Source organism: Antedon bifida, chromosome 7, assembly GCF_963402885.1.
Source record: "Antedon bifida chromosome 7, ecAntBifi1.1, whole genome shotgun sequence".
Classification (NCBI taxonomy): domain Eukaryota; kingdom Metazoa; phylum Echinodermata; class Crinoidea; order Comatulida; family Antedonidae; genus Antedon; species Antedon bifida.
The window spans coordinates 5,099,665-5,123,162 of NC_136232.1; the positions used below are offsets into that span (position 1 = coordinate 5,099,665).

The 23,498-nt window shown below is 33.9% G+C and overlaps 1 protein-coding gene across 1 annotated transcript in view; it reads right to left on the minus strand.

Moving 5' to 3' along the window:
• Positions 1–315: 315 nt before the first annotated feature.
• Positions 316–23,498, minus strand: part of LOC144847333 (proto-oncogene tyrosine-protein kinase ROS-like) — a 32,345-nt gene continuing 9,162 nt past the window's right edge. The window contains exons 7-41 of the mRNA XM_078703622.1: positions 22,894–23,190; positions 22,251–22,412; positions 21,073–21,248; positions 20,705–20,799; positions 19,964–20,466; positions 19,545–19,748; positions 18,954–19,061; positions 18,272–18,450; positions 17,464–17,780; positions 16,708–16,758; positions 16,129–16,286; positions 15,734–15,912; positions 15,210–15,342; positions 14,566–14,807; positions 14,359–14,422; positions 13,903–14,108; positions 13,109–13,314; positions 12,331–12,593; positions 11,610–11,777; positions 11,210–11,388; positions 10,401–10,539; positions 9,926–10,173; positions 9,152–9,361; positions 8,304–8,484; positions 7,713–7,821; positions 7,122–7,300; positions 6,727–6,825; positions 5,862–5,985; positions 5,364–5,523; positions 4,956–5,020; positions 4,517–4,744; positions 3,897–4,100; positions 3,423–3,557; positions 2,962–3,095; positions 316–2,848 (exon numbers count right to left, since the gene is read on the minus strand). Coding sequence (XP_078559748.1) covers positions 2,253–2,848; positions 2,962–3,095; positions 3,423–3,557; positions 3,897–4,100; positions 4,517–4,744; positions 4,956–5,020; positions 5,364–5,523; positions 5,862–5,985; positions 6,727–6,825; positions 7,122–7,300; positions 7,713–7,821; positions 8,304–8,484; positions 9,152–9,361; positions 9,926–10,173; positions 10,401–10,539; positions 11,210–11,388; positions 11,610–11,777; positions 12,331–12,593; positions 13,109–13,314; positions 13,903–14,108; positions 14,359–14,422; positions 14,566–14,807; positions 15,210–15,342; positions 15,734–15,912; positions 16,129–16,286; positions 16,708–16,758; positions 17,464–17,780; positions 18,272–18,450; positions 18,954–19,061; positions 19,545–19,748; positions 19,964–20,466; positions 20,705–20,799; positions 21,073–21,248; positions 22,251–22,412; positions 22,894–23,190 — 6,701 coding nt within the window. The 3' untranslated portion in view covers positions 316–2,252. The remainder of the gene's footprint in view (positions 2,849–2,961; positions 3,096–3,422; positions 3,558–3,896; positions 4,101–4,516; positions 4,745–4,955; positions 5,021–5,363; positions 5,524–5,861; positions 5,986–6,726; positions 6,826–7,121; positions 7,301–7,712; positions 7,822–8,303; positions 8,485–9,151; positions 9,362–9,925; positions 10,174–10,400; positions 10,540–11,209; positions 11,389–11,609; positions 11,778–12,330; positions 12,594–13,108; positions 13,315–13,902; positions 14,109–14,358; positions 14,423–14,565; positions 14,808–15,209; positions 15,343–15,733; positions 15,913–16,128; positions 16,287–16,707; positions 16,759–17,463; positions 17,781–18,271; positions 18,451–18,953; positions 19,062–19,544; positions 19,749–19,963; positions 20,467–20,704; positions 20,800–21,072; positions 21,249–22,250; positions 22,413–22,893; positions 23,191–23,498) is intronic.

Consider the following 23,498-nt stretch of genomic DNA (forward strand, 5'->3'; position numbering starts at 1 on the left):
GTTCATATATGGCAATATTATTGCATAATAATTGAATTTTAAAAAGGTGATATTTTGACCATTTTTGAAAAAATCCCTGTACTATAGTACAGGGAAATTTTCGAAAAAATGACCAAATTTCGACCCTTTTAATTTTTGACATAACTGGTTACTATGACTATATAAGATGATGATAACGCAATATATATGCATATATGGCAATATTATTGCATAATAATTGAATTTTAAAAATGTGATATTTTGACCATTTTTGAAAAATATCAAGTTTTTAAAATATAACACTAAACAAAATACATAAACATTAAACTATTCAATATTTATATAATTATAATGATCAAAATAGCAGGGCATTAGTAATAAAAATAGTTATAGTCACAATAATAATAATAATAAATAATGTTGCAAAACAAAGAATAATACAGTATTAGCTAAAACAATATCAGTAGTAATGTTTGGACATTTACAATGCTTCTAATGTCGTAAATTGTTATATACAGTGAAAGTCCCCAATACCCAAGTTCGGGTTTGCAGAACAGTGACAATTGTTTTTTTTTCCCGGCAGTCCATATCAGGCCCGTTTTGGGCCTTACTTTTCAAATGGCTTAAATTATCATGAAACTGTACCTACGTTGCACACCGTACATATAATGAATCTTCATTTTGTATTCAACAAGAAATATGAATCGCCCAGTGCTATTGAATTTACCACGTAATTCTTTAATGAGCACTTATAAATAAAGTATAATGTAACGAAATGCGAACCAAAACACTACACAAAACAACATGCATTAATGTTATCAACAACATACATATATTTTCATTAAAATGGCAATCAAGTAGAGTAAAACAAAATATATCTAGAGAGTTGCATAATATAAAAATCTACACCCTTAAATTGTATATACAAGTAATATATATTCTACAGCTATATATATATATTCATTGATTATTCTAATATGTAAAAAAAATATTAAAATCTAAATTTAATATTAAAAGCATTACTATAAAAATGTACAGTTCAATAATTAACATTAAAATATATAGATATCTATTAGTTTAATGGATGTGTTACTTAAGGACCTTGATTATACTGTAATTGTATTACTGTACTTACAAATATAGATTATTTTGCATAGTAAAGACATACCACATAAATAACTCTTACTAGAAAATTGACACTTGACTAGTCAAACCCTTCTTTGAGACACCCCTAATCAGGAGGTACTTTCTCACGGAACAAACACACAAGGTGAAGAATAATACTATTAATTATTTATAATACATTAATAATTAACAAGGTAAATGAGTGGAATGATACATATCAAGGTTACATAATAAAAACGTTTATAAAATATGTAAAACATTTGGTGGGATAATTACTAAATTTTATAAAATAATTAAATATATAAAATTAAATAAAAAAATATATATAATTTAAAGCAGCATTGTCAATAATCCAAAACGATTGTTGAATCAATTTCTGCAATCTTCAGTGACATCACACTAATCATACTACTGTATGGTTAAAATGTAAACATCCTCAGCTATGCATGTTTTGATTGTCTGATGGCAGCATGTGACTCAATAGAAGTGACATCATGTCGAATCATATTTGTGATCCAACATGGTAACATTCTCAAGTTCTTTAAGCCATGATTGGTTGAAAATGTACCATGTGACTCCATAGAAATGACATCACGGTTTTTGTAGTCTAGTCACCATGTAGTCTAAAGCTGTGCACATAGTGATTGGTTCTAATGTAACATGTGACTCAATAGAAGTGACATCATGTCGTTTCATATTTGTAGTCCAACATGGTAACATCCTCAAGTTCTTTAAGCCATGATTGGTTGAAAATGTACCATGTGACTCCATAGACATTACATCACAATTTATATATATTTAGTCTAATATGGTAACATCCTAAAGCTGTGCATGTTGTGATTGGCAATGCAGCATGTGACATCATGATTCATATGTGGTCCAACATGGTAACATCCTAAAGCAGTGTCCACAGTGAATGGCTGCAAAGCAACATGTGACTCCATAGTATGATTTCACGATTCGTATTTATGTGCTCCAACATAGCAACATCCTGAAGCTGTTTAACACATGATTGGCTATAATGTACGGCCAAGTATACACACAATAGGCAGTAGTATTAGGCCATAAATTTGACATTGGTCAAATAAGTATCAGAATACAAGCCATTTTGATTGTCTACGTATCATATCAAACATTGCACTCTTTTCTCAAATATGTACAACACTTGAGTTAACATATTTCTTATCATCTTCGTTTGAATCAGCTCGGAATGGGTTCGGATGTCTAACACCACCTTCGGCACGTGGTGGATCCGCACTGGCTTGTCCTGAAAACAAAGGCGGTGGTGGCAACTCTGCATTGTATACCTCATCATCCATGTTTGGTTTCATTCCCGATATTGCAGAGACTTTACTCCCAGATCGGCTAACAGGCGCAGGACCATACCGTGGACTTCTGGAATATTTACTGTTATCAAATTCTGGTTGGGGAGGTCTTGCTAATTCTGGTAGCGGTTGTTTGTCTTTCTTAAAACTGTTGGAACTTGGAAGCATTTTCTTGAGACTGCCTCGTAAGCTGTTACGGGTTTTCTTCAAACCACCTCCTTCTTCGTTACTTGCTTCTTCTGGTGTGCTCTCTTTTAGTGTTCCCATCCCTGAATCTGTTGGACTGGACGGTTCATTGAGATCAACGTCAGAAAACGCTGGTGGTTCAGGACAAAGAGATTGCTTACTGGTGATTGGATCAAGGTACTGATCTCCATCCATCTGGATTTTGGCATAATTTAATTTCATTTGAGCTGAAGCTGCAAAAAAAATTTGTCATATGTTGGTTACAATTTTAATTTACACCTACAACATTTTATAAAAATTATTTATTATTGTACATCTTGTTCAAATATAAATTTCAAAACCTTACTTTCAAAGCCTAGATGGTCTGCTCCTGAAATTGCTATAGATTTTCGTCGAAAGTTTTCAAGTCTATCAACTATTGTACGGAAAGTTGGCCTGGACATGGTCTGCTTGTGCATACACTTGATCATTAAATTGTATCTGAAACAGCAATATAAAAAGTATAAGAAATAAAATATAAGTAAAATTCTGATGAGAAATTGTATTTAGTGAACTCTCCCAATACCTTTGTGCTTCCCTAATATATCTGGTTTGCCGGAAAGTCTGGTATTTGGAATGTGGTTTTAATTGTAAAAAAGAAATTCCTTTTGGAAAGTCTGTTTTGGGAGAGTTTCTGGTTTTCAGAGAGTCCGGTATTGGGAGAGTTTTTCTATGGCATACTCTGGTTTATGAATTGTCATGAGTCGACATTGGAAAGAAGTACTGTATAACTCTGTAAAATTAGATGCTACAACAGTGAAAACATACATTTCTTCTGGGCAATTGTCTGGGCTATCTAAACGTCCTCCTTCAGTCACAAACTGCAACACTTCTACATTTGACCTGGCTGGGTATGGCTGTTGACCTAAGGTTAAGACTTCCCACATAACAATTGCAAATGCCCTGTTCAAAGCAATGAAAACGGATTTAATTTAAATACTGTATAAATTTGACAAGACCGGTTCATTTAAGAGAAATTAACCTCCTTTTGAGGATAAAACTTTTATATGTTGATATTAAATTCAGTTTTAAACAATGTTCTTTTTACAATAATTCTGGAACCACACAGTGTAAAATGATTCAGTTGGCACAACAAAAAAAACCCCTCCTCGACCCCTATAAAAAGAAACTAGGACACAAAAGATTCTAGCCCAGCTATACCTCTCTGTGTACAAGCTGATAAGATTCATTAAAAAATTTTCTTTAAATATACAATATCACTTTACAGTCGTAAACACTCACCATACGTCTGAAAAACTTGTAAATACACCATCTACGAGCGCTTCTGGTGCCATCCAGCGGACTGGAAGCAGGCCTTCGCCTTCCTTGCGATAATAGTCACTTTTATAGACGTCTCGGGCCAAACCAAAGTCACCGATTTTAACAGAACAGTTGGAAACGTCGTATTCCTTGGTGGTAACTAAACAATTTCTAGCGGCTATATCCCTGAAATAGATATTAGAATTGTTTGTTTAAAGTCTTTGTGTTTTTGTGAATGTTTTCCATTCTGATGTTAAAGTAACACCACACTTTTGTAATTATCTATTCACTATTTAGGAATCATCATCAATGACTGCAGTTACTCCAGTAAGATGACCCTAGTTTGTTTCAATGTAGAAGTTTATAATGCTTGCTAAAATAATTTTATGTGTTTTAAAGAGTAAACAAAAATGTAATTACTGCAGTAACTGCAGTAGAATAAGCTCTGTCTACACTAGTAAAAAAACTAGACAAAAAAGTGTGATATGCCTAAATATGGTAGTGATATGACATTATCGTGTCCATACAGTATTATGGGCACATCATATTTTTTTGTTACATAAAGTTTGGTGTGTAAACAGAGATTTAGAACATAATATTACCTGTGTACAAAATGCATTGATTCCAAATACTTGCAGCCCTCGGCAACATCAATGACAATATCTACCAGATTAAGCAATGTAAGTTTGGCAGGACCACCAGCAACCCCTCTTGCACCTCTGATATAGTTCAGAAGATCTCCTCCTTCCATCAACTCCAAAATTATGTACTGGGGATCATTGTCCAGACATACTCCCAGTAGTGCCAGGATATTAGGATGTTTGAAGTTACTACAAAACATTGAATCAAGAAGGAATTAATTTGTTGATGCTTAAGATAAAATAACACTATATTAGTAACATTTATATACATAGTAAGATAAAGAGCTAACTAGTAAATCTTTCATATTAAACACTGTGATTAAAGTCTTTGTAACACCAGAGTGCTTTTAAATAAAGCGGTATAGCACAGAGGATTAATTAAAATTAGCTACAAACTTACCCCATTAAAACAGCTTCTTTTAAAAAATCCTCTTTTTCTTGATCAGTCGATTTGTCTCGTAATGTCTAAAACGAAAAAAAGAAGCAAAATCAATGGAAACATTATAAACAAAACATATTTTAAATCAATGTCCGACATACCAAGTCAAGCCGACTATTTAAGCAAGACTTAAAATATGCAATGTAGACTTTTTATTACTTTATGGTTTTTATTTAGCTTTTTGCTTATTTTATTTTGTATCTCTATTGAGATCCAGCCACTGATACCCACAGCATTGTCATTTGTTCAGTAATTTGGCTTTATATAAATTTGGATTTATATATAAAATATAAAAATGTTTTATTATTTTATTTTTCTTATCTTTAATATTGTTCAAATTTATAAGGTTATTTAACAACCTAAGCTTACCTTAACAGCAACTTTAGTCATACCCTTGCCTTCTCCTAGGATATCAACAGCTTGGCCCTCAAACACCTCACCAAACGCACCACTTCCCAGAAACGTGATCAGACTGAGACGTTCCCGTGGGAATATCGGTAACTCGACCTCATCTCCATTTTCCAAATTCCTAAAACATTAATGTACATAATATTGCATTTTGAAACTAACATTTTAAATTACTATATACTGTATAAAATATATATGGTTTTTGAATGATGAGTCATGACGTTATAATGTACACACATATTGCAGTCTACACTATCAAACTGTGACCAAATATGGTAGTGATATGCCCAAATATGGTAGTGATATGCCCAAATTTGGTAGTGATATGGCATAATTGTGTCCATATATGGGCACATCACATTTTTTTGTCACATAAGGTTTGATAGTATAGACAGATCTTTACTTTCAAATCCCTTTTTGTCATTGATATTGTTAGTGTAGATATTTTGTATCACTTACGTAACAGCATATATTTGATTGTTTTTCTTGACAAGATTCTGTGGGTATTGTCGTAATGCAGCTAGTTCCGTGTCCGAGTTAAACGTTACAGTTATCTGTTGAGGCTTCTTTTTCCTTCTTCTTACTATAAGTGCAAAACATATTTAGTAATAGAGTACTGTATAAGCCCACCATAATTACCTGGGCTTATTCCAGAATACTAGGAACTCTCCCAAAACCCAGAATGTTCTTTAAGACCATATTATTGTTCCCAAGTTCTTTCCTACTACAGTATAACCTCTCCTTTGGGATATCTCTATTCAGGGTACAACCTTATTAACACTACAGCGAACTCCTATTCAAAGCACATCATAATATTCAAGGAACACCCCTATTCAAGGAACATGCTAATTCAGAAAACTATACCTTGTTGGTCCCAGGTGTGTTCTACTGTATAGTGTACCGTATATCCTCGGGTATTCCCTACTTTATGTCAGTACAGTAGTTCCAGTGTTTACTATTGGTCTGGATGTAGGCCAATCTATAGCCAGTTCAGATGAGTTTTAACAAGAAATACATATCGTTTTTACCTCAACCAGAGTTTCCCTTGTCCCATCCCCCAAAGTTGTCCCAATTTTGTGTTCTAGTGGGGGTAGGATTATATCAGAGGATATACAGTATTCTGTATATAAGATGGTATTGGAAGGTCACTTCAGTGGTGACAAGATTCAATACCAGATGATGTAGTAGATGTTTGCGGTACACCACGTATATTAGTTCTGAAAAGAACTGTTGATTTTCTCAACAGTTCGCCATGCAAACCTTCAAACAATAGATGATGTAGATGATATATTTTAGTAGTAAAGATTAGAATGGAAATACTTACCTATAACAACACTTGTAATTACAATGACAAACAGCAATGCAATAGCGACTACGATGATTATTATGAGAAGACTGCCGTCGTCTGATCCAGTTGATGAATCTGGATAAAAACAATAATTTATAACATCAATATATACAGCATAAATAATACGTAACATTAATAAAGCACATACTGTATGGTAGTATGTAGTATAAATGAACGTGTGGCATTATATATGTTTATACACTTATGATCAACCCCTATCCAGTAGACACCTCTATTAATGGGACATTTAGTTGGGTCCTGAAGATTTCCCTTTTATAGGAATTCCACTGTATATTTTTAATTTACAAATAACGGAAAATATTAATATAATAACTAATTAAAACACAGACTGTTCAGTATAATGCACAAACCTGGAGGTTGTAATACATCGTGCGTATAGAGTTCGCTATTTCCACTAAAGGGTCCTCGGCCGATTTCCGTGACTGCAGCTACTCTAAATCGGTAGGACATTTTATCGGTTAGTCCGCTTATTTCCCACAATGGTTCAGACGCATTGTACACTGTGTTCCATGCTCCATTCGGGTCAACACTACAGATAACAATAATACAATATAACAATAATACAGTATAACAAAAAGGTTAAGATAAATATATTTGTAAGTAAAATAAAGTTTATTGAAAAATATTCAGAAAAGATGTGTAGTATTTTGTAAAATTACAGGAAACTAAAAACACAAATAAATATACAAAGTATAGTAAAATACAAATTAAACTATACAATAAAGAAAGGATAACATTTTGTAGCTTTTGGCACCCCATATCCGAGTAACAAATCAATCTATTGTTTTATGTATCACTGGCTCTATAACTTTAGACGACTTATTCTCATCCTCATTCAATGGCAATGTTGATAATGTGGTAACAATAAAAAAAGTAATCAGTATGAAAAACAATTCAATTAATATATCAACAACAAAAAAATTACAAATCCATTTGCTAACCTTGCTTGTAAGATGTACTGTGTTATATCAGCGCCATTGTTGTCTGCTTCGTCCCAAGTCACCTTGTCCTTATCTACCGATGGTTTATCTGGAGCATATGGTAGTCCAGCTAGCATAAAAAATGTGATATCTTAATAGTTAATTCTATATTCAAACTTGTAGCACTAAATAGAAATGTGATCATACCTTATAAATATGGTAGAGCCACTATTAAAGGACACTTCCAGGACCCAACATAGTCTCTTAATAGGGGTTACAACTGAATAAGGGTCAGTCGTATTACATTGCTCATTTCTCATTTTACAAGAAAACATACCCTGAATAGGAGTATTCCCTGAATAGGGGTGTCACACTGTGTCCTTGAATAGGGGTGTCCTTGAATAGGGGTGTCCTTGAATAGGGGTGTCCCTGAATAGGGGTGTCCCTAAATAGGGGTGTCCATGAATAGGTGGTATCCCTGAATAGGTGGTGTCCAAAAATATGGGGTGTCCCTGAATAGAGTTGTCTCAAAGGAGGGGTCCTACTGTATTACCCATAGAGTAAATGTATTGAGTTATAGAGGTTGATGACAGAAAATTAATTAATTCTTACCTGCTGTGGTGATTTTGGTAATATCTGAATCATAGTCGCTTCCACTAGCATAGTATGCTTTTACACGGACTTCATATTCAGTGTTGGTATCCAGAGGGTGTGTTTCATTCCCAAATGTTATCTCATATAGTGTGTTTGATGATGTTGATTCCACCATTCCTCCTGTTGACCACGTATCCATCTAAATGAAAGGAACAATCATCAGCGAATTTGTCCCATAATTGGTCATTTCATTGTATTTATTTATTTAATCACACTCTTGTTTACACCAAGAACAGCCAATTCTGGCTTCATTCGCAGTATTTTATATACTTACTACACTATCACATATTTAAAGTCTTTTTTGGGATGATGGCAAATTATTCTACTGTAGTTACTGCAGTAACTACGATTTCTTATGATTTAGTTTATTTAAATGTAGAAGTTTATCGGGCAGTAACTGCAATAGACAGTGTGTATGATTACAAATTAAACACTTGATAAATAATTACAGGTTAAAGAGTAAACAAAGTGTAATTACTGCAGTAATTGCAGTAGAAATTATAATTAAAAACATAATTACCCAAGAAACTTTTATCTGCTTGAAACATTGTATAAAAAATTGGAACATTTAGCCTTTTTGCTCACTTGAGCTCTGTGATGACCTTCTGTCATTTGTCATGGCTCGGCTGATGTTTAGTTTACATGAACATCAGGCGAGTGATAGCGCGAATTACCGAGCCATTCAAAATATTATTTTGAAACAGATGAAGAATAAATAATTTGTGAGAAAACTATTGCATAATTAATAATTTTCTGTCACTCTTTCTGGTAATCTTCAACATAATTCACATTATAACCCCACTTACATCTGTTGTTTTGTACTGATATTCATGGCTTTGAACACTGCCATCGCTTGGAGAAGTCCAGCTAGCCTGAATTGAGAAGTTAGTAGCCTCCAGATCCAGGAACATATCTGGCTGCATAAACATGGTAGTTGGATTGGGGTTTACTGTAGCCTCACTACGTTCAGAGTCTAGGTTGCCACGTGGTGCGGCGTATACAGGATATGCTAATATCTATTGTTGTAATAATTATAGTGTTAATACAAAGATTTACCAACAAAATAGAAACAATTAAATAAAATGAAAATAAAAGAGACCTGAAAAGAGACACCAAAGCATTACAGTATAAAAGGTCCTGTGTTCATTCTGAATATTAGAGAATGAGCTGTCAGGAGCTTATTGTACTAAAGTCGTGTTTTCGCAACCATAACTATTATTATCTATTATCGGTCAATTTTTTAACCAATCAGATAAATAATAAAAAAATAAAGTGCGCATGATCAGACATTACAGAACAACCAGGTACCCAATCAAAACGCAAAAATTTGTCCTTCAGGTTAAAGGAGAAAAATTACCACATTTATCAGATAATTATCTGATTTAAATGAGATAATTATCGGTTAATTTTTCTCGAGCAGAATCGGTTAAACCCTGTTTCCACAGGCAGATTATCGGTTAATTTTAATTGGTTAATTATCAGCTAATTTCTGGCGGTGGAAACACGGCCTTAGCCTCAGCATTATGTTGCAGGATGGCCATATATCCTGACTGTGTATTAACATTCAACTAATTCTGTACCTTGATATTATACATCTTAGAGGGTAGAAGATCATTGACTTCAAATGTAAAACTTGTTGAATTTGTCTTCTGAATGTTATCTGGTAACAGCACTGTCTGTTGGACGTTATCATTATCGGTGTATTCATACTCAATGTAGTAGGAGATGTCCAAGGGGTCACCATTGAGTGTTGCTGGTTCATCCCATGTCAGCACGAGTTCTACTGGTGATAGCACAACTGCGGCAGGATTCTGTGCTTCAGAAGGAACTAGAGAAATAAATATAAATGCTTTGTATTGGTTTTTACCATGTAAATGTAGTGGAGCTGTAGCTTAGTGGTTAACATGCTTGCCTTCCAATTTCAAGATCCATGGTTCAATCCTGACCTAGTGCCAGGGTTGCAACCAAAGACTCTTTCAACTGCACTCTCTTTAACCCACAAATGAGACTTATAAAACAACACAAAATCCTTCAAATTTGATTCTGGTTACATACCATCTTCTGTTGTTTTATATGTGACAGTCTGGCCATGAACAGGTGTTCCACTTGAATAATAATTACTAACAGCCACCTGTATATTATAATCTGTATATGGTGTCAGACCAGTTAACTCAACAGATGTATCTGTGGAGTCCTATAATTAAAACAATAGAGAAATTAACACATTGTCATAAAAATGATTATATTGTACGATTGATGATGCTCCTGATAAGAATAATGATTTCGATGATTATGACAAAGATGATCACCTAAGCACTGATCAGAACAAAATTTATATATCTATATATATACAACAGTAGATTGCAATAAACTTAAAAATTAATTTACTTGGCAAAATATATCAGGAAAAACTATATTCTGAGAAAGAGAGCTCATGTTAAAACAATATCGAGGGTGTGCTATTTAATATTTCAGCTCATATGGAAGATAACAGGTAAGTTATATTTAAATATAATAAGCTTTTGTGACGTCACCATGTATCAATTTTCCTGAAAATCAATAGGCGTGTTCTGTAAGTTTATACCTATTAATTAACACCCAAACATTCAAGAAGATAACTTAATAATTGCGGACGCTATCATAACAAACAAACAAAGCAAAATACTATACTTAGCAAAATTCTATTTTGCAAAGTAAAAAATAATACTAATATGTTTTCTAAATTATAATTTTACAGTATATTAGACTTGGTTACAATAGTGGCACTGCCAATAAATTAGTATCAGTTTAACTATAGTGAGGATTAAACCAGACTCTTAAAAATAAAAAGTATAATATAACAACCAAACAACAGTGCCACTTACCTTATCTCTAGCAGTTCCTCCACCAGAGTATTCAATGTTGTAGACAACTGCTGCTGTTACGATATCACCACATGTATCGGTCCATGTTGCAGGTGAAAGGTCAATGTCAAGGGTCATACTTGTTTTGTCTGTATTCGATATTGACCCATTATATGGTAATGGTGCCAAACATTCTGATGCTACAAAAAAGTTCAAAATCGTAACAATTGTAATTACTGCACATTAACAATTACATATAGTGGCCCAACGGCCAAATTACATGTTATATTACAAAAATATTACAAACAAAAAAATTATATTCCAGAGTTTGCATAAAGTTCATAATCACAAAATGTAAATAGAACATTTATAATCAGTTATAATAAGTTTTGATTGAGGAAGTTATACAGTATATGTATACCTGGGTATGGTTGTATCATGTTGTCAATGGCAACCACTAAATCAGCATCATATGGGTAGGTCTGAAGATCACTGCCATCTGCTTTGAGAACACTTGAGAGAAGGGTGTCAGTTTTATTACTCCAGTAGAGACGTGATGAGTCAATTGATATAGAATCAGCTGGCAAGCCTAATGAGGTATGAAATATAGTTATTAATTATTTTACATGTATTTGTGAAAATAGCTAGTACAGTTACTGTACAGTATGAACACGTGGTAAACAGTGATTAATGATGCTAACATTGTCAGTGTATTGGTCAGATGATTTGATTTGATAACTTTATTGTACAGATACATACTGTACATGCATAATATTTCAAAAGGATCTAGGAAATAGCAGAAGCTAATCAAAGCCTAGACACTGCTAAGATTAACATTACGAACGACACATAACTCTAAAGTTAACAATGCGAAAAATAAAATAGCAAAAAATAAAACACACATACTGCGATAACAGTAGTTCTTTTAGACATTCCTTGATCTGTTTATTCTTAATCTAAAGAGGAAGTTTTAAATTCCAAATGATGGCGTCTGGATATGCAAACTAAATTAATGCGACAATCGGAAATGGCTATGTTAAAATCATAATTAATTCTTGTGTTATATTTATGTACAAAAATATCAAACCAATCACTTAAATCATGCAGAAGTCTTTTACAAAATAGATCAGAAATAAACTAACCATTTGGAGAAGACAAACTGCTCCCATCCACCAACAGTGTGCATGTTTGCCCTGTGGTGTCAGAAGTCCAAATATCTTCACCACTTGTGAAAAACACAGACTGACTGGTTGGGTCAAATACTGCTAGCGACTGTGTGGACGGGCAGGGGGTTTGTCGACGCCGCCGTACGCTCTGGCCTATCAATGGTCGAACATTTCCACCATCAAGATCAGAGGTTTTCAGTATGCTTCCACTATCAGTTGTGACGCTCCAAAACAATTGCCTTGAGAATTCAACAAAAATGGTTCAATCAAGTTTTAAAATAATTAGCACATTAGGTGCACTATTAGAAATTATATAACACCTAAATAAATTCCTGTCATTTGATTGGGCGATTGTGGGTCACATGGCGTGCAATAGTATGCACTAATGAACGGTCGTTCAATAGTACTTTTTTTCTTGTATGAATTCCGTGTAAAAATATAACCTTTCATCATTCACGTCATGCCATTATTTGTACTATTACATGTATAAACATTCATTATTTGCATATTAGTGCACTAAAAACAATTGCCTTGAGAATTTAATAAAAAGGAAATGATACAATTAACAGGTTTAACAATGATTAGTAGAGCTTTTCAAATGCACTATTACTATTAGTGCAAACAAGAACTGTATGTGTTTGTATAGAGAATCGTAGGTTTATTGGATAACACTACAGGTCTATATGGAACCTAGTAGAGTTTAAAGGTCGAAAGAAGTTAGGTGATAGAATTTAAAGAATTGAATAATACTTACTTGTCCTGAGGATTGACCGCCAGGCTAGTGATGGTTCCAGTTTCCACAAAAACCTGCATCTTTGTGGCTAAGACTCCAATGGTCAGATCGTAACCATAAATGACACTGTCTGCATTTTCTTTTTCTGTCCAATAGATCTTCTGGGCAATCCAATCGACAGCAAAACCAACATTATTTGCATCAAGACTGTCGCCAATCTCAAGGATCTAAAATAAATAAAATATCTGCTTAGCTACAAATTTCAGAGAATGTATGTACCGTATATCCTTTGGTATAATCCCACCCCCTAGAACATGAAATTGGGCCGACTTTGTGGGGTGGGACTATACCTGGGGAAACTGTGGTTCATGGAAAAAATTATGATCTAAACTGGCTAGAGCGAGGCCTACTATATACAAACAAAATTCAATACTGGGACTATACCGGAGGATATGCCTGTTTGTGAAATCAGACATAAAGTAGGGGATGGGATTAGAACCGAAGTGGTATTATACCCAAGGATATATGGTATATCAATATATTTTCTTTGTTACAGAATTAAGATATCATCTTTCCAGAAAACCAGACATATTTGGCCAGCCCAAAGGTGTATGGTATTGGGAGAGTTGACTGTATTATTATTTATATTTGATTACCTTGTTTGTATGTTTGTGTGGAGAAACCAATAAAACAAAATGAAACATAAAACACTAGAATTGGGTCATGTGCATATATATATATATGTGCTTGTCTTTTTTGTGTTAATTTTATCAACTATGTTTTGATGAATAAATAAAGAATTGAATAAACAGTACCTCTGTTGGGTTGCTTCCATCTTCCTCAGCTTGTTTGATTGAATCATCCGATCCATCAACATAATACAACATGTTGTTACGCTGGGATATGTAGCCAAGAGCTAGGATGTTGCTTAGTCCGGTAACCTCTTGCTCACTGGTATCTAGATCGATGACCGTTAGACCGGAAGAACCAACAACAAGCACCATGGGAACTGCAACTGGAGCTAAAATAACATATTATTAATAAGGGTACACATAATAATTAATATAGTATACAGTACTTCCCTACAAACTTTAGACACAGGTGTGTAGGAATATTCTCCCAGATTCCAGAATATGTATGGTGGTCATATCTCTATATAAATGAACAAAAGCGTGTCTGTAGGCCTACATTTGAATTGCCCCGTGTGGGATGATTAAAGAATTTTGAATTGAATATTGAAACACAGCTTTAAAAACAAAATCATGACATACCACTTCTATCTGCTGTAACAAGGTTTGTCTTAGCACTGTTACCAGCATTTGTGTATGCAGCCACCTGAAAAAGTAGTGCGATAAATATAAGTGTTTATATAAGACATTAAACGCAATTAAAACACAAAATAAATTATAAATATTCATTCTCTATTGACAGATTTGCAGATATGTGAAGTTCAAACAAAACTGGAATAATGTTCTTACTTGAAAATAGTAAACAGCATTTTCGTTAAGACTAGTTGTATATGTGGTCACTGATAAATCAGTGATATTAAAGGTAAGATCTAAAGAATCAGTTACTCCGTAGTAAATAGTGTAGCCTCGGAGGACACCGTTGGACATCAAGGGAGCCTCCCATCTGAACTCGGCTTCGTACTGAACGGTATCAGACATTGGGTCATTAATTGTGGATACAAAGACTCTGGGATTTTGTGGACTGGAAGGTGCTGGAAGACAAGAAAATAGCCAATTAAATAAAAGAAAATCACAAATTATAACTCCTGCCTTTTTTTTGGACGAGTAGTTCTTGAGAAAAAGCAATTTCAGTTTAATTGTCGCCAGCTTTTGAAAATTCTCTCCTTTCTTTTAACACTAGTAGGTCTGAAAATAATTCTAAAAAGTGGTCCAGAATTGGGACTGGGATTGCGGATTGCCTCCAAAATGGATGGAGTGGTCCTTGACCACATGTCTATCTGTATTTTCATTTTGGTAAAGATCTTGTAATTACTTTTTGAGTAATCCTAACAAACAAACAAAACAAAAAACAAATAAACAAAACAAAGATTAAAAAATATTAATAAAAAGATTAAGAAGAAGAAGATGAATTTTAATTAACTTTACTAGCTTACCTGCTTCCGGCGATCTAAGCGTAGCTTGAGAAGAGGGTGCCACACCATAGTAAGTGTATGCATATACTGTAACATCTAGCTGAGTGTAAGGTGCCAAATTTTGTATCTTGTACGAAGGAACCGAGAGTGTTTTCTACAAAATCAAAATCTAATTTTTACTTTCCGTCACTGTATAAATTCTAAAGCAAAAATGTCAAACATAGAAACCAAAATATTTAAAGATTTCATTAAAGTTGTTGATATATCTAACTAACATGTAAACATAATGGACAAGTATTGTGTAACAAGTTGGAGAAATGTATATTGTTAGTGTGTCGTCAACATCTGTTATTGCTTTATGGTTCATGAGAATTTACTGTGCCACTATCTAGGCCTCCAACCATGTCCTTGTTAGGCTTTGGCCTAGCCTACAACCAAATTGTGTGGTACGGTAATATTTACTGGGCTTTCATTGGGAAATGGGAAAGGATCTGTTAAAAAGTTTCATTTAAATGGTTAATACAAACAAAAATTCTGTTACTCACTTGTATCGTCTCTCCATTTTCTATTTCAATAGTAACATCGTAAAACAGATCAACACTGTCAAAAACCTCAGAACTGTGGCGCCATTCCACGTTGAAGTCAGCCGCGTTGCTACCATGTATGGTGATGCTGTTTCTTGGAATTGCATCAGGGATTACAAGAGACTGTTCACTAAAACCATCTGGAAACAAATAATATAATATTTTTATGAATGTCCTATGGTAAAAAAGTGGTATAGACGATTGGAATAGCTCTCATCATAGAACTTTGATTTAAACTTTGATCAGAGAAGCCAAAAAGGTGTGCATATATAATACGCAGGAGGTACAGTATTTATACTACAAACACTACCATCATTTTCATCACCATTTAATACAATAGTAATAATACAACCTACCTGGTACAGGGTGGAGTGACCTTTGAACTACACTCAACGCATCAGCGGACACAGAAGAGATGGTCGCCATGCTGTTGCCATTACCACTAGCAACTGCGATGTTCTTATTGGTGGTTATCCAGAAAAACCGGTTACTGTAGTAGTGCAGTGTTGGTGTTCTGAGTAAAATTATAATATAGATTTTTATTTTTTTATGTTTATTTCTTTCTTTATTCTTGGAAGCCTGATCAGTACTAAACTACTGTTCTCCCACAGTGCCCAGTATGACAGTGGCTGTATGTGTACTAGTAGACTGAAGTAACCCCCTACTAATCTCAAAGGATGTACTAGGTTATTGAAAGTGCACATGAGCTAAATGTGTACACTGGACCTATGGTTTATGATCCTTATCTAAAAAGACTTGTTCTACCACCAGAAACATGGAGCGAGTGAGCCCCAAACCCTGGCCGATGTTATGGCTACGTAATTATGGTTCCACTGTCTTAACCTCACTCACTAACTCACCCACTTTTAGGTAAAGAAAAATAAAACAAATATTGTTTAAAATGGTTTAAAAAAAAAATAAATATAGGTACTCACTGGATTGCTTCTTGTACATCTATAACTAAAGTTGGGTTTGGTTCAATTCCACTGATCAAAATAAATAAAGTAAAATAATAAAATGAAACAAAACTAAACGAAAATGGGATTCAGCAAACAATAAGAACATAAAATAATACTATAGAAGTAAACAAGTATTTATGAAATAATAATAACAAATAAAGAATAAAATATGCTCGATATTCATCAAATTCTCTCCTGTAAAAGAAACAAAATACACATTATTTGGACAAAAAATATTACCAGGACCAGTGCAAATTAAAAGAAGTATATACCCATAAATCCTAAACTAAATGCTTAGAAAATGACTCTCTTCAACAATTTTGTCCCTTTAAAAATATTTTCCCTTAAAGATGTATTGTCCCCCAAAAACATGAAAAATGAAGATTAATAAAATCAGACTTTAAATAAGCTTTAATAAAGTTATTCACTTCTGTAAAAAAAAACACATAAAAATAAATATTTCACTTATAAAAAGACAAAAGAATAATTTTAATCAAAACCCATTGTCTGACAGAGAATGTAAGTATTTTTTTGCTTTAAATTACACTTTTTCAAGTAAATATTATTTTTTTATCCAATTTTTGGTCAAAGTGAATAAGTATTATGTGACATTAAAATGGCATATTCAACACAAAATTGTTTAACAATTTCAGGGGGACAATACATTTTTAAGAGTGTAACTGAAAAGAGAGAAAGCAAAATCCACAACTAGAATTATAATAAAACACTTACTTGACAGCAAGGGCAGTTCTGTAAAGTCTTAAGCTCCCTGTGTCAACAAGCCAGTAAACAAACCCACCATCAAAATCCAACGTTAGGCTTATGATTTCCTCATCCACCAATTCCTCTGTCTCATAGATTACAACCCTGCTTCCTAGTTCATTGTTCAGACGAGCACACTCCACGGCATAAGGCCTGAATAGACTCCTAGATATCCAGTAAATATAGGCGTTTGGGGAGTCAATAGCCATGTCTACAACTACTGCCTCAATAACTACCTCTGGAACAACATTGGAAGAGTTGGTAGTTGACCATTGAGCTCTTTTGATCTGTGATGGTAAATAATAAAATGTAGACAGGTATGAACACAATATAAAGTTACTACTGTATAAAGTAAAGTGGCTGAAAAAAAACTGTATAACTGATACACAAATAATAATAATGATAATAAAATAATTCAAACCAAAAAACACAAAAGTGTTTTATATTAGAATAGACATACAGTAGATTCCCCCATTCAGGGGACATCCCTATTCAAAGGACACCTCTATAAAGTGGACATCTTTATTCAAAGGACATCCCTATAAAGGGGACACTTTCCTGTGAAACAAATAAATGATATATGTTTTAACACTTCAACTAACTCAGTTCAGGACATCCCTATTAAGGAGACATTTTGTTTGGTCCTGAAGGCGTTTCCTTTATAGAGGTTCTACTGTAGACACAGTAACTATTACAATGATGGTAAACATTCATACAGTACTTTGTCTGCCAATTTATTCGAGAAGAAGATGTTTTGTTGAACAGGGCAAGTACACACCTGCTCATTGTCAGCCCAGTATAGTTGACCTCCCATCCAGTCAATGGCTATTTCATTGGCAAGTGATATCCCGTTAATCTGTGTGTCTGGTCCAGAGTTGACCGTATTTGTCCAATACACTTCATCGTTGGAACTATCCGAGTGTATCCAGATGACTAAGTCTCCATACCAATCAATATCTATCAATAACAATTAAAAAATAAATAATATTTCTGTACTGACTTTACAATAACGCACAATACTTGTATGGTATTTTATTGTAAAGTATAACATCTAGTGCACTGCATTTTGATGCAATAAATACAATATAAAGCAATTGTAAATATTTGTATTAGATGTTATATAAGTCTATTATTAATATTCCTATTATATTATTCTTAAAAGTAAAGTTGTATTGCTTATATATACATATAATAAGACTACCTACATGAGGGCGTATGGTGTGGTATGTTCGAAACCAACTCTCGCCGCATTGCTTGTATCCTTAGGCAAGATTACTTACGTTTCTACCCAGGTGTATAAATATGTACCCGGTTAGATCAAGGCACAACTTTGCACTGATTACTAGCTGCATTATGGGAGTATGTTTCCACACATGTTTAATTAAAAAAATGACTGGGTAATAATGTGAAGCATTCTGCAATAAGCGCTATATAAGAATGATTATTATTGTTTTTATTACCTTTAATGTCTGATGATGAAGATGTGATAGGCTGTTGTTCATTACCATCCAGACCAACCCTCTGAATCCCTTGATCAGTTCCTATTACCAAATATGGTTCAGGAATGGCTAAATGGTAAGAAAAAAAGAATGGTCTTAAAAAAGAATAGAATAAGTAATACTTAACTGGGCCTCTATTCAATTGAATAGAAAAACAATTGTGAATAGTTTACTATAAACATGAAAAATTAAGATTACTAAAAATCAGATTGTAGTTTTAATCACGTTTATTCACTTTTGTGGAAACAACGAATAAAAATAATGGTTTCACATATAAAAAGATCAAATAAACTGTTAAATTTAACCAAAAACCCATTGTCTGACAGACAGTTTGACTATTTTTTGCTTTTAAATTATAATTTTCAGGTAAATATTCTTTTTTTTCAATTCAAGTTTGAATTATTACTATTATTTGACATTAAAATGGCATTTCCAAAAAAAATTCAGTGGGACAATAATTATAACTAATGTTATAGCCAAAAAAGAAAGCAGCTCCACAAGACATGTCTGTTTTTGTAAAGATTGCAATACCTCTGTTTACACAGTACCTACCAGTTTGAAGTGTTTCACCAGTGTATGATATTGATACTGGACCATCACCATCAGCTGTAAAGCCTACCACTTTGATATCATAGGTTGTAGAAGGAAAAAGACTATCTAGAACAGCTTTACTGGATGTAACCTCTGTGGTGGAGACTACTGTATCACCATCAAAAGCCTGGACACGATAAGACCATCCCTGCCAACTTCCAGTTTCTGTAAAGAAGTACAATGCAGTATTAAATGAAGTACATACAAGAAAGAATGTTATATACTACAATCACAAAGGGGAATAGGATTTTGATGCATACAATTCCTTTTAAGACCTTTCTAGATTGTTAGCCTTAAAATATGGGCCTGGCGAGTAATTGATAATAACAGAATTTTTTTTTTTAGCCTGGTTTCAACAGCATGTTTATGTTGCAAATTACCTGTTAAAGCATCCCATGACACCGTAGCAGTATCGTTAGTAAACAGTGCTTGTACGCCCTCTGGCCTTAACGGTATTGGGTAAGGCTGCGCCGAGGGGTGATCTACGACCATACCACGATATCCAGGCTTGTCAAGTACAGCATCTCCAAAGGCAGTTACTTCATTTGAATTCTCTTCTCCTACAAATGAGTACATTCTGAGTGATTCCACCCAGACGATTGTATCCCCATACTGAACCAAGCTGGTTACATTTTGTAATGTTATTCCTATTTGTAAGTTTCTAACATTGTTTATTAACGTTTTAAGAGTTCCGTCAAGATTTGTAGAATAAATAGTGCCATTGCTTTCATCTGGGTAGTAAATTACCATGTTGGCACTAGACACGTAGAATGCTTGAATTTGTGAGTTTGCAACAATTAATTCTTTATCATCTGGGCTTGTTACTACACTTGATAATTGTAGTCGATAGATACCACTGTTTAGTTCTGACCAGAATAAATATCTGAAAAGAAATGTCAAAATAATTTTTTATCATCCATTGGGACACCCCTATTCAGAAAAAAACCCTACCCTACCCCCTTTGTTGGGTCTTAAATGTCCCTTAATAGAGGTTATCAAATTTATTTACATCTAGTGTCGCTTGACTGGGTTCTAACATAGAATATCAATTTTTTTTTTCAAATTTAGTGAAAAGTGTCTCGGTTTGTGATGATTAAATTTAATGACATTAGTCCACTTACCCATTAGCGGGATCAACTCTGATTTCTGTGGGTGTGGACACTAAATTTCCTACAGCAACTTCCACATTTCCACCATCTAAATCACATCTTGAAATCTGCAATATAATTTTGTATCAAAAAGGAACTAAAGTATAATATACTTATTTGAATATCATGCTACTACTATTTTGGTAAAGTATTCTGCATGCGACATACATGAGTGAGTGGCTGAGACAGTGGAACTGTAATTATGTAGCCATAACATCAAGGGCAAGGGTTCAATGCTCACTAGCTCACTTGTTCTGGTGGAAGAACGAGTCTTCTCGAATAAGGACTATTAACTGTAGGTCCAGTGTACACCTCTTACAATAGTTCTGTAGCCTGCTTACCTGTTGGTCTTCGATAAAATAAAGCTTTTCATTTAGCCAATCAACTGACATTTCCTTTGGATGATTGGGGCTGTTGTAAATGATTGTAGATTGCGAGTCGTTTTCAGCTCGTCTATGTATGGCTCCAGTGTCGTCACTGAAGAAGTACACTTGTTCATTGAAATAAAATGCACATCCTGAAACAAGTCCCATATCATGCATTATTCAAGGGCAACAATTAGTAGGGGAGTTTTTTTTTTCAATCATAATATTTTTAGTCATAATAATGATAACCATAATAACATGTACTGTATACAGTAGTACAGCGATTTAAAAAAAAAAATTGTGGTTATTTACAATAATGATAATAATAGAAAAGTGCAGCTTATTAACAATGAAAAATAACAGACTTTTAATAGTATTGAAAAATTAATGAAATACAGAAGTTGAATAATAAAATACTGAATAAATATACAATTAGAGGTCTAATCTTGTGTTCATCATGTGTATAATATATAAATCCAAAGGCAAATTACTGAAAAAATGACAATGCTGTGGGTATCAGTGGCTGGATCTCAATGGAGATACAAAAAAAAAAGCGAAAAGCTAAATCAAAACGATAAGTAAAACAGCCAGAAAAGTTAGCAGAGCTTTCGGGCAACACTAGCCCTTCATCAGTGCAAGTGAAGGAATTTGGATAACTTCATAGTATAAGAGCTGGCAAGTGCTGCCTGGGTGGACAGGAATAAAAGAAATACAACAAAAGGAGGCAGGGTGGAGTCTGAATAAGAGTAGAAAACAAAGAAGGTAGCTTGGTAGAGATATAAACAATTTTGGAATGAAATTTTGTGTATAATATATATAAACAATCAATCACTATAAGCAATTAATTATCAATACTAAATATTTCTTTCTATTATTTCATGATTTATTGTGAGCTCCTGTGATAAATACCATAGACATGGTGTGAGAAAAACAAGGAACCCTAGCTTATGCAAGTCAGTCACTGGTATTAATTAATGTTTCTTGCAAGAAGGTTGGAGATATGTCATTGTAATAAATTAAGTACAAATTCCTATTTTTTCAAGACTAGGTAGTTAATGTATTTTTCTATCAATGTGTATTTTCAAAGTTTTTAACCATTGATTTGAATAAACCATAATAATAATAATAATAAAAAATAAAAAAAACAATCTTACCATCAAGTGCAGCCTGGTCTATCTCTATTTGGTGGACACTCTGGGCAGATTCGGATGACTGCAAACTCATAAAATCAATATATGTGAGTGCATTCTTATAGTTATCAGGTGATAGGTAGAAATTATTAACACCTACAATCAGGTTGGCTGGTATATCTCCATCTATTTAAATACAAACAATATATAAATTCTTACTATCTCATGTCTGTCCGGCCTTATTCAGAGACTAGGGGTTGCACAATCTTCAAACTTGGTGGGTGGGCGCAGCTCAGTATTAGAATGAACAATTTTGTGCTTGTTAGGTCATCAAGGTAAAAGGTCAAATCTCAAAATTCTCATATCGCTCCGATCGTGCTGAAACTTGGGAAAAGTAATCCTGAGGATAGAGCACTTATTAATCTGATATCGAGGAGGACGCCACCCAAGATCATGCAATGTCAAAGGTCATGGTAACATTTCAAAATTGCACCGATTGAGCTGAAACTTGGGTAAAGTAATCCTGAGGAGGGCAAGTATAATTCAAATCTGATAAATGATGTTTTAAACTACATTTGAAACCTATTCTGGGGCGGGTATACTTGTTAGTATTATATAATACATGAAGGTTAGAATATATATCTTATCTTAAAACAGAAACACATACAAGTTGGCATGGCAAGTGTCGTGACTTCGTCAGATGCTATTGGTCCTAATCCAACACTATTTCGTGCTGCAACAGTCACTGTATACTTGACAGCATCTGCAAGATTTCTGAATGTATGTTTAAGTTGATCGGGAGATATTTCTGCCGTAATAACATCTGTAGATCCGTCAGTTGGCACCACTGTAAGGGTGTACATTATGATTGGTCCGTTACTGAAGAAGGGTGGTTCCCATACAATGTCGATGCTGCTGTATGACAGACTTGCAAGGCTCACAATAGTTGGAGGACTTGCTGGAACTAGAAGAAATATGAACAAAAAATTACAGTCAAACTAGATTTTGGTTGTAGTTTTTAAGCAAATGGTCTGGTGCACAAACAAGTAGATATAACACTCTACAATCAAAATATTTGTTTGATACAATTGATAAAGGGGTCTCTAATTGGAGGAAACCTACTGTATTAGCAAAGAATGAGAAGATGATGAGGATGAATGAGAGTGTTGCTGGTCTAAATGGCTGCACATACTAGATCATTAGGACGATGCACGTATAGTAACATGGCTGAGTTGAACAAAACTTTGGCCTAAAAATAAATGCCCTATAGCA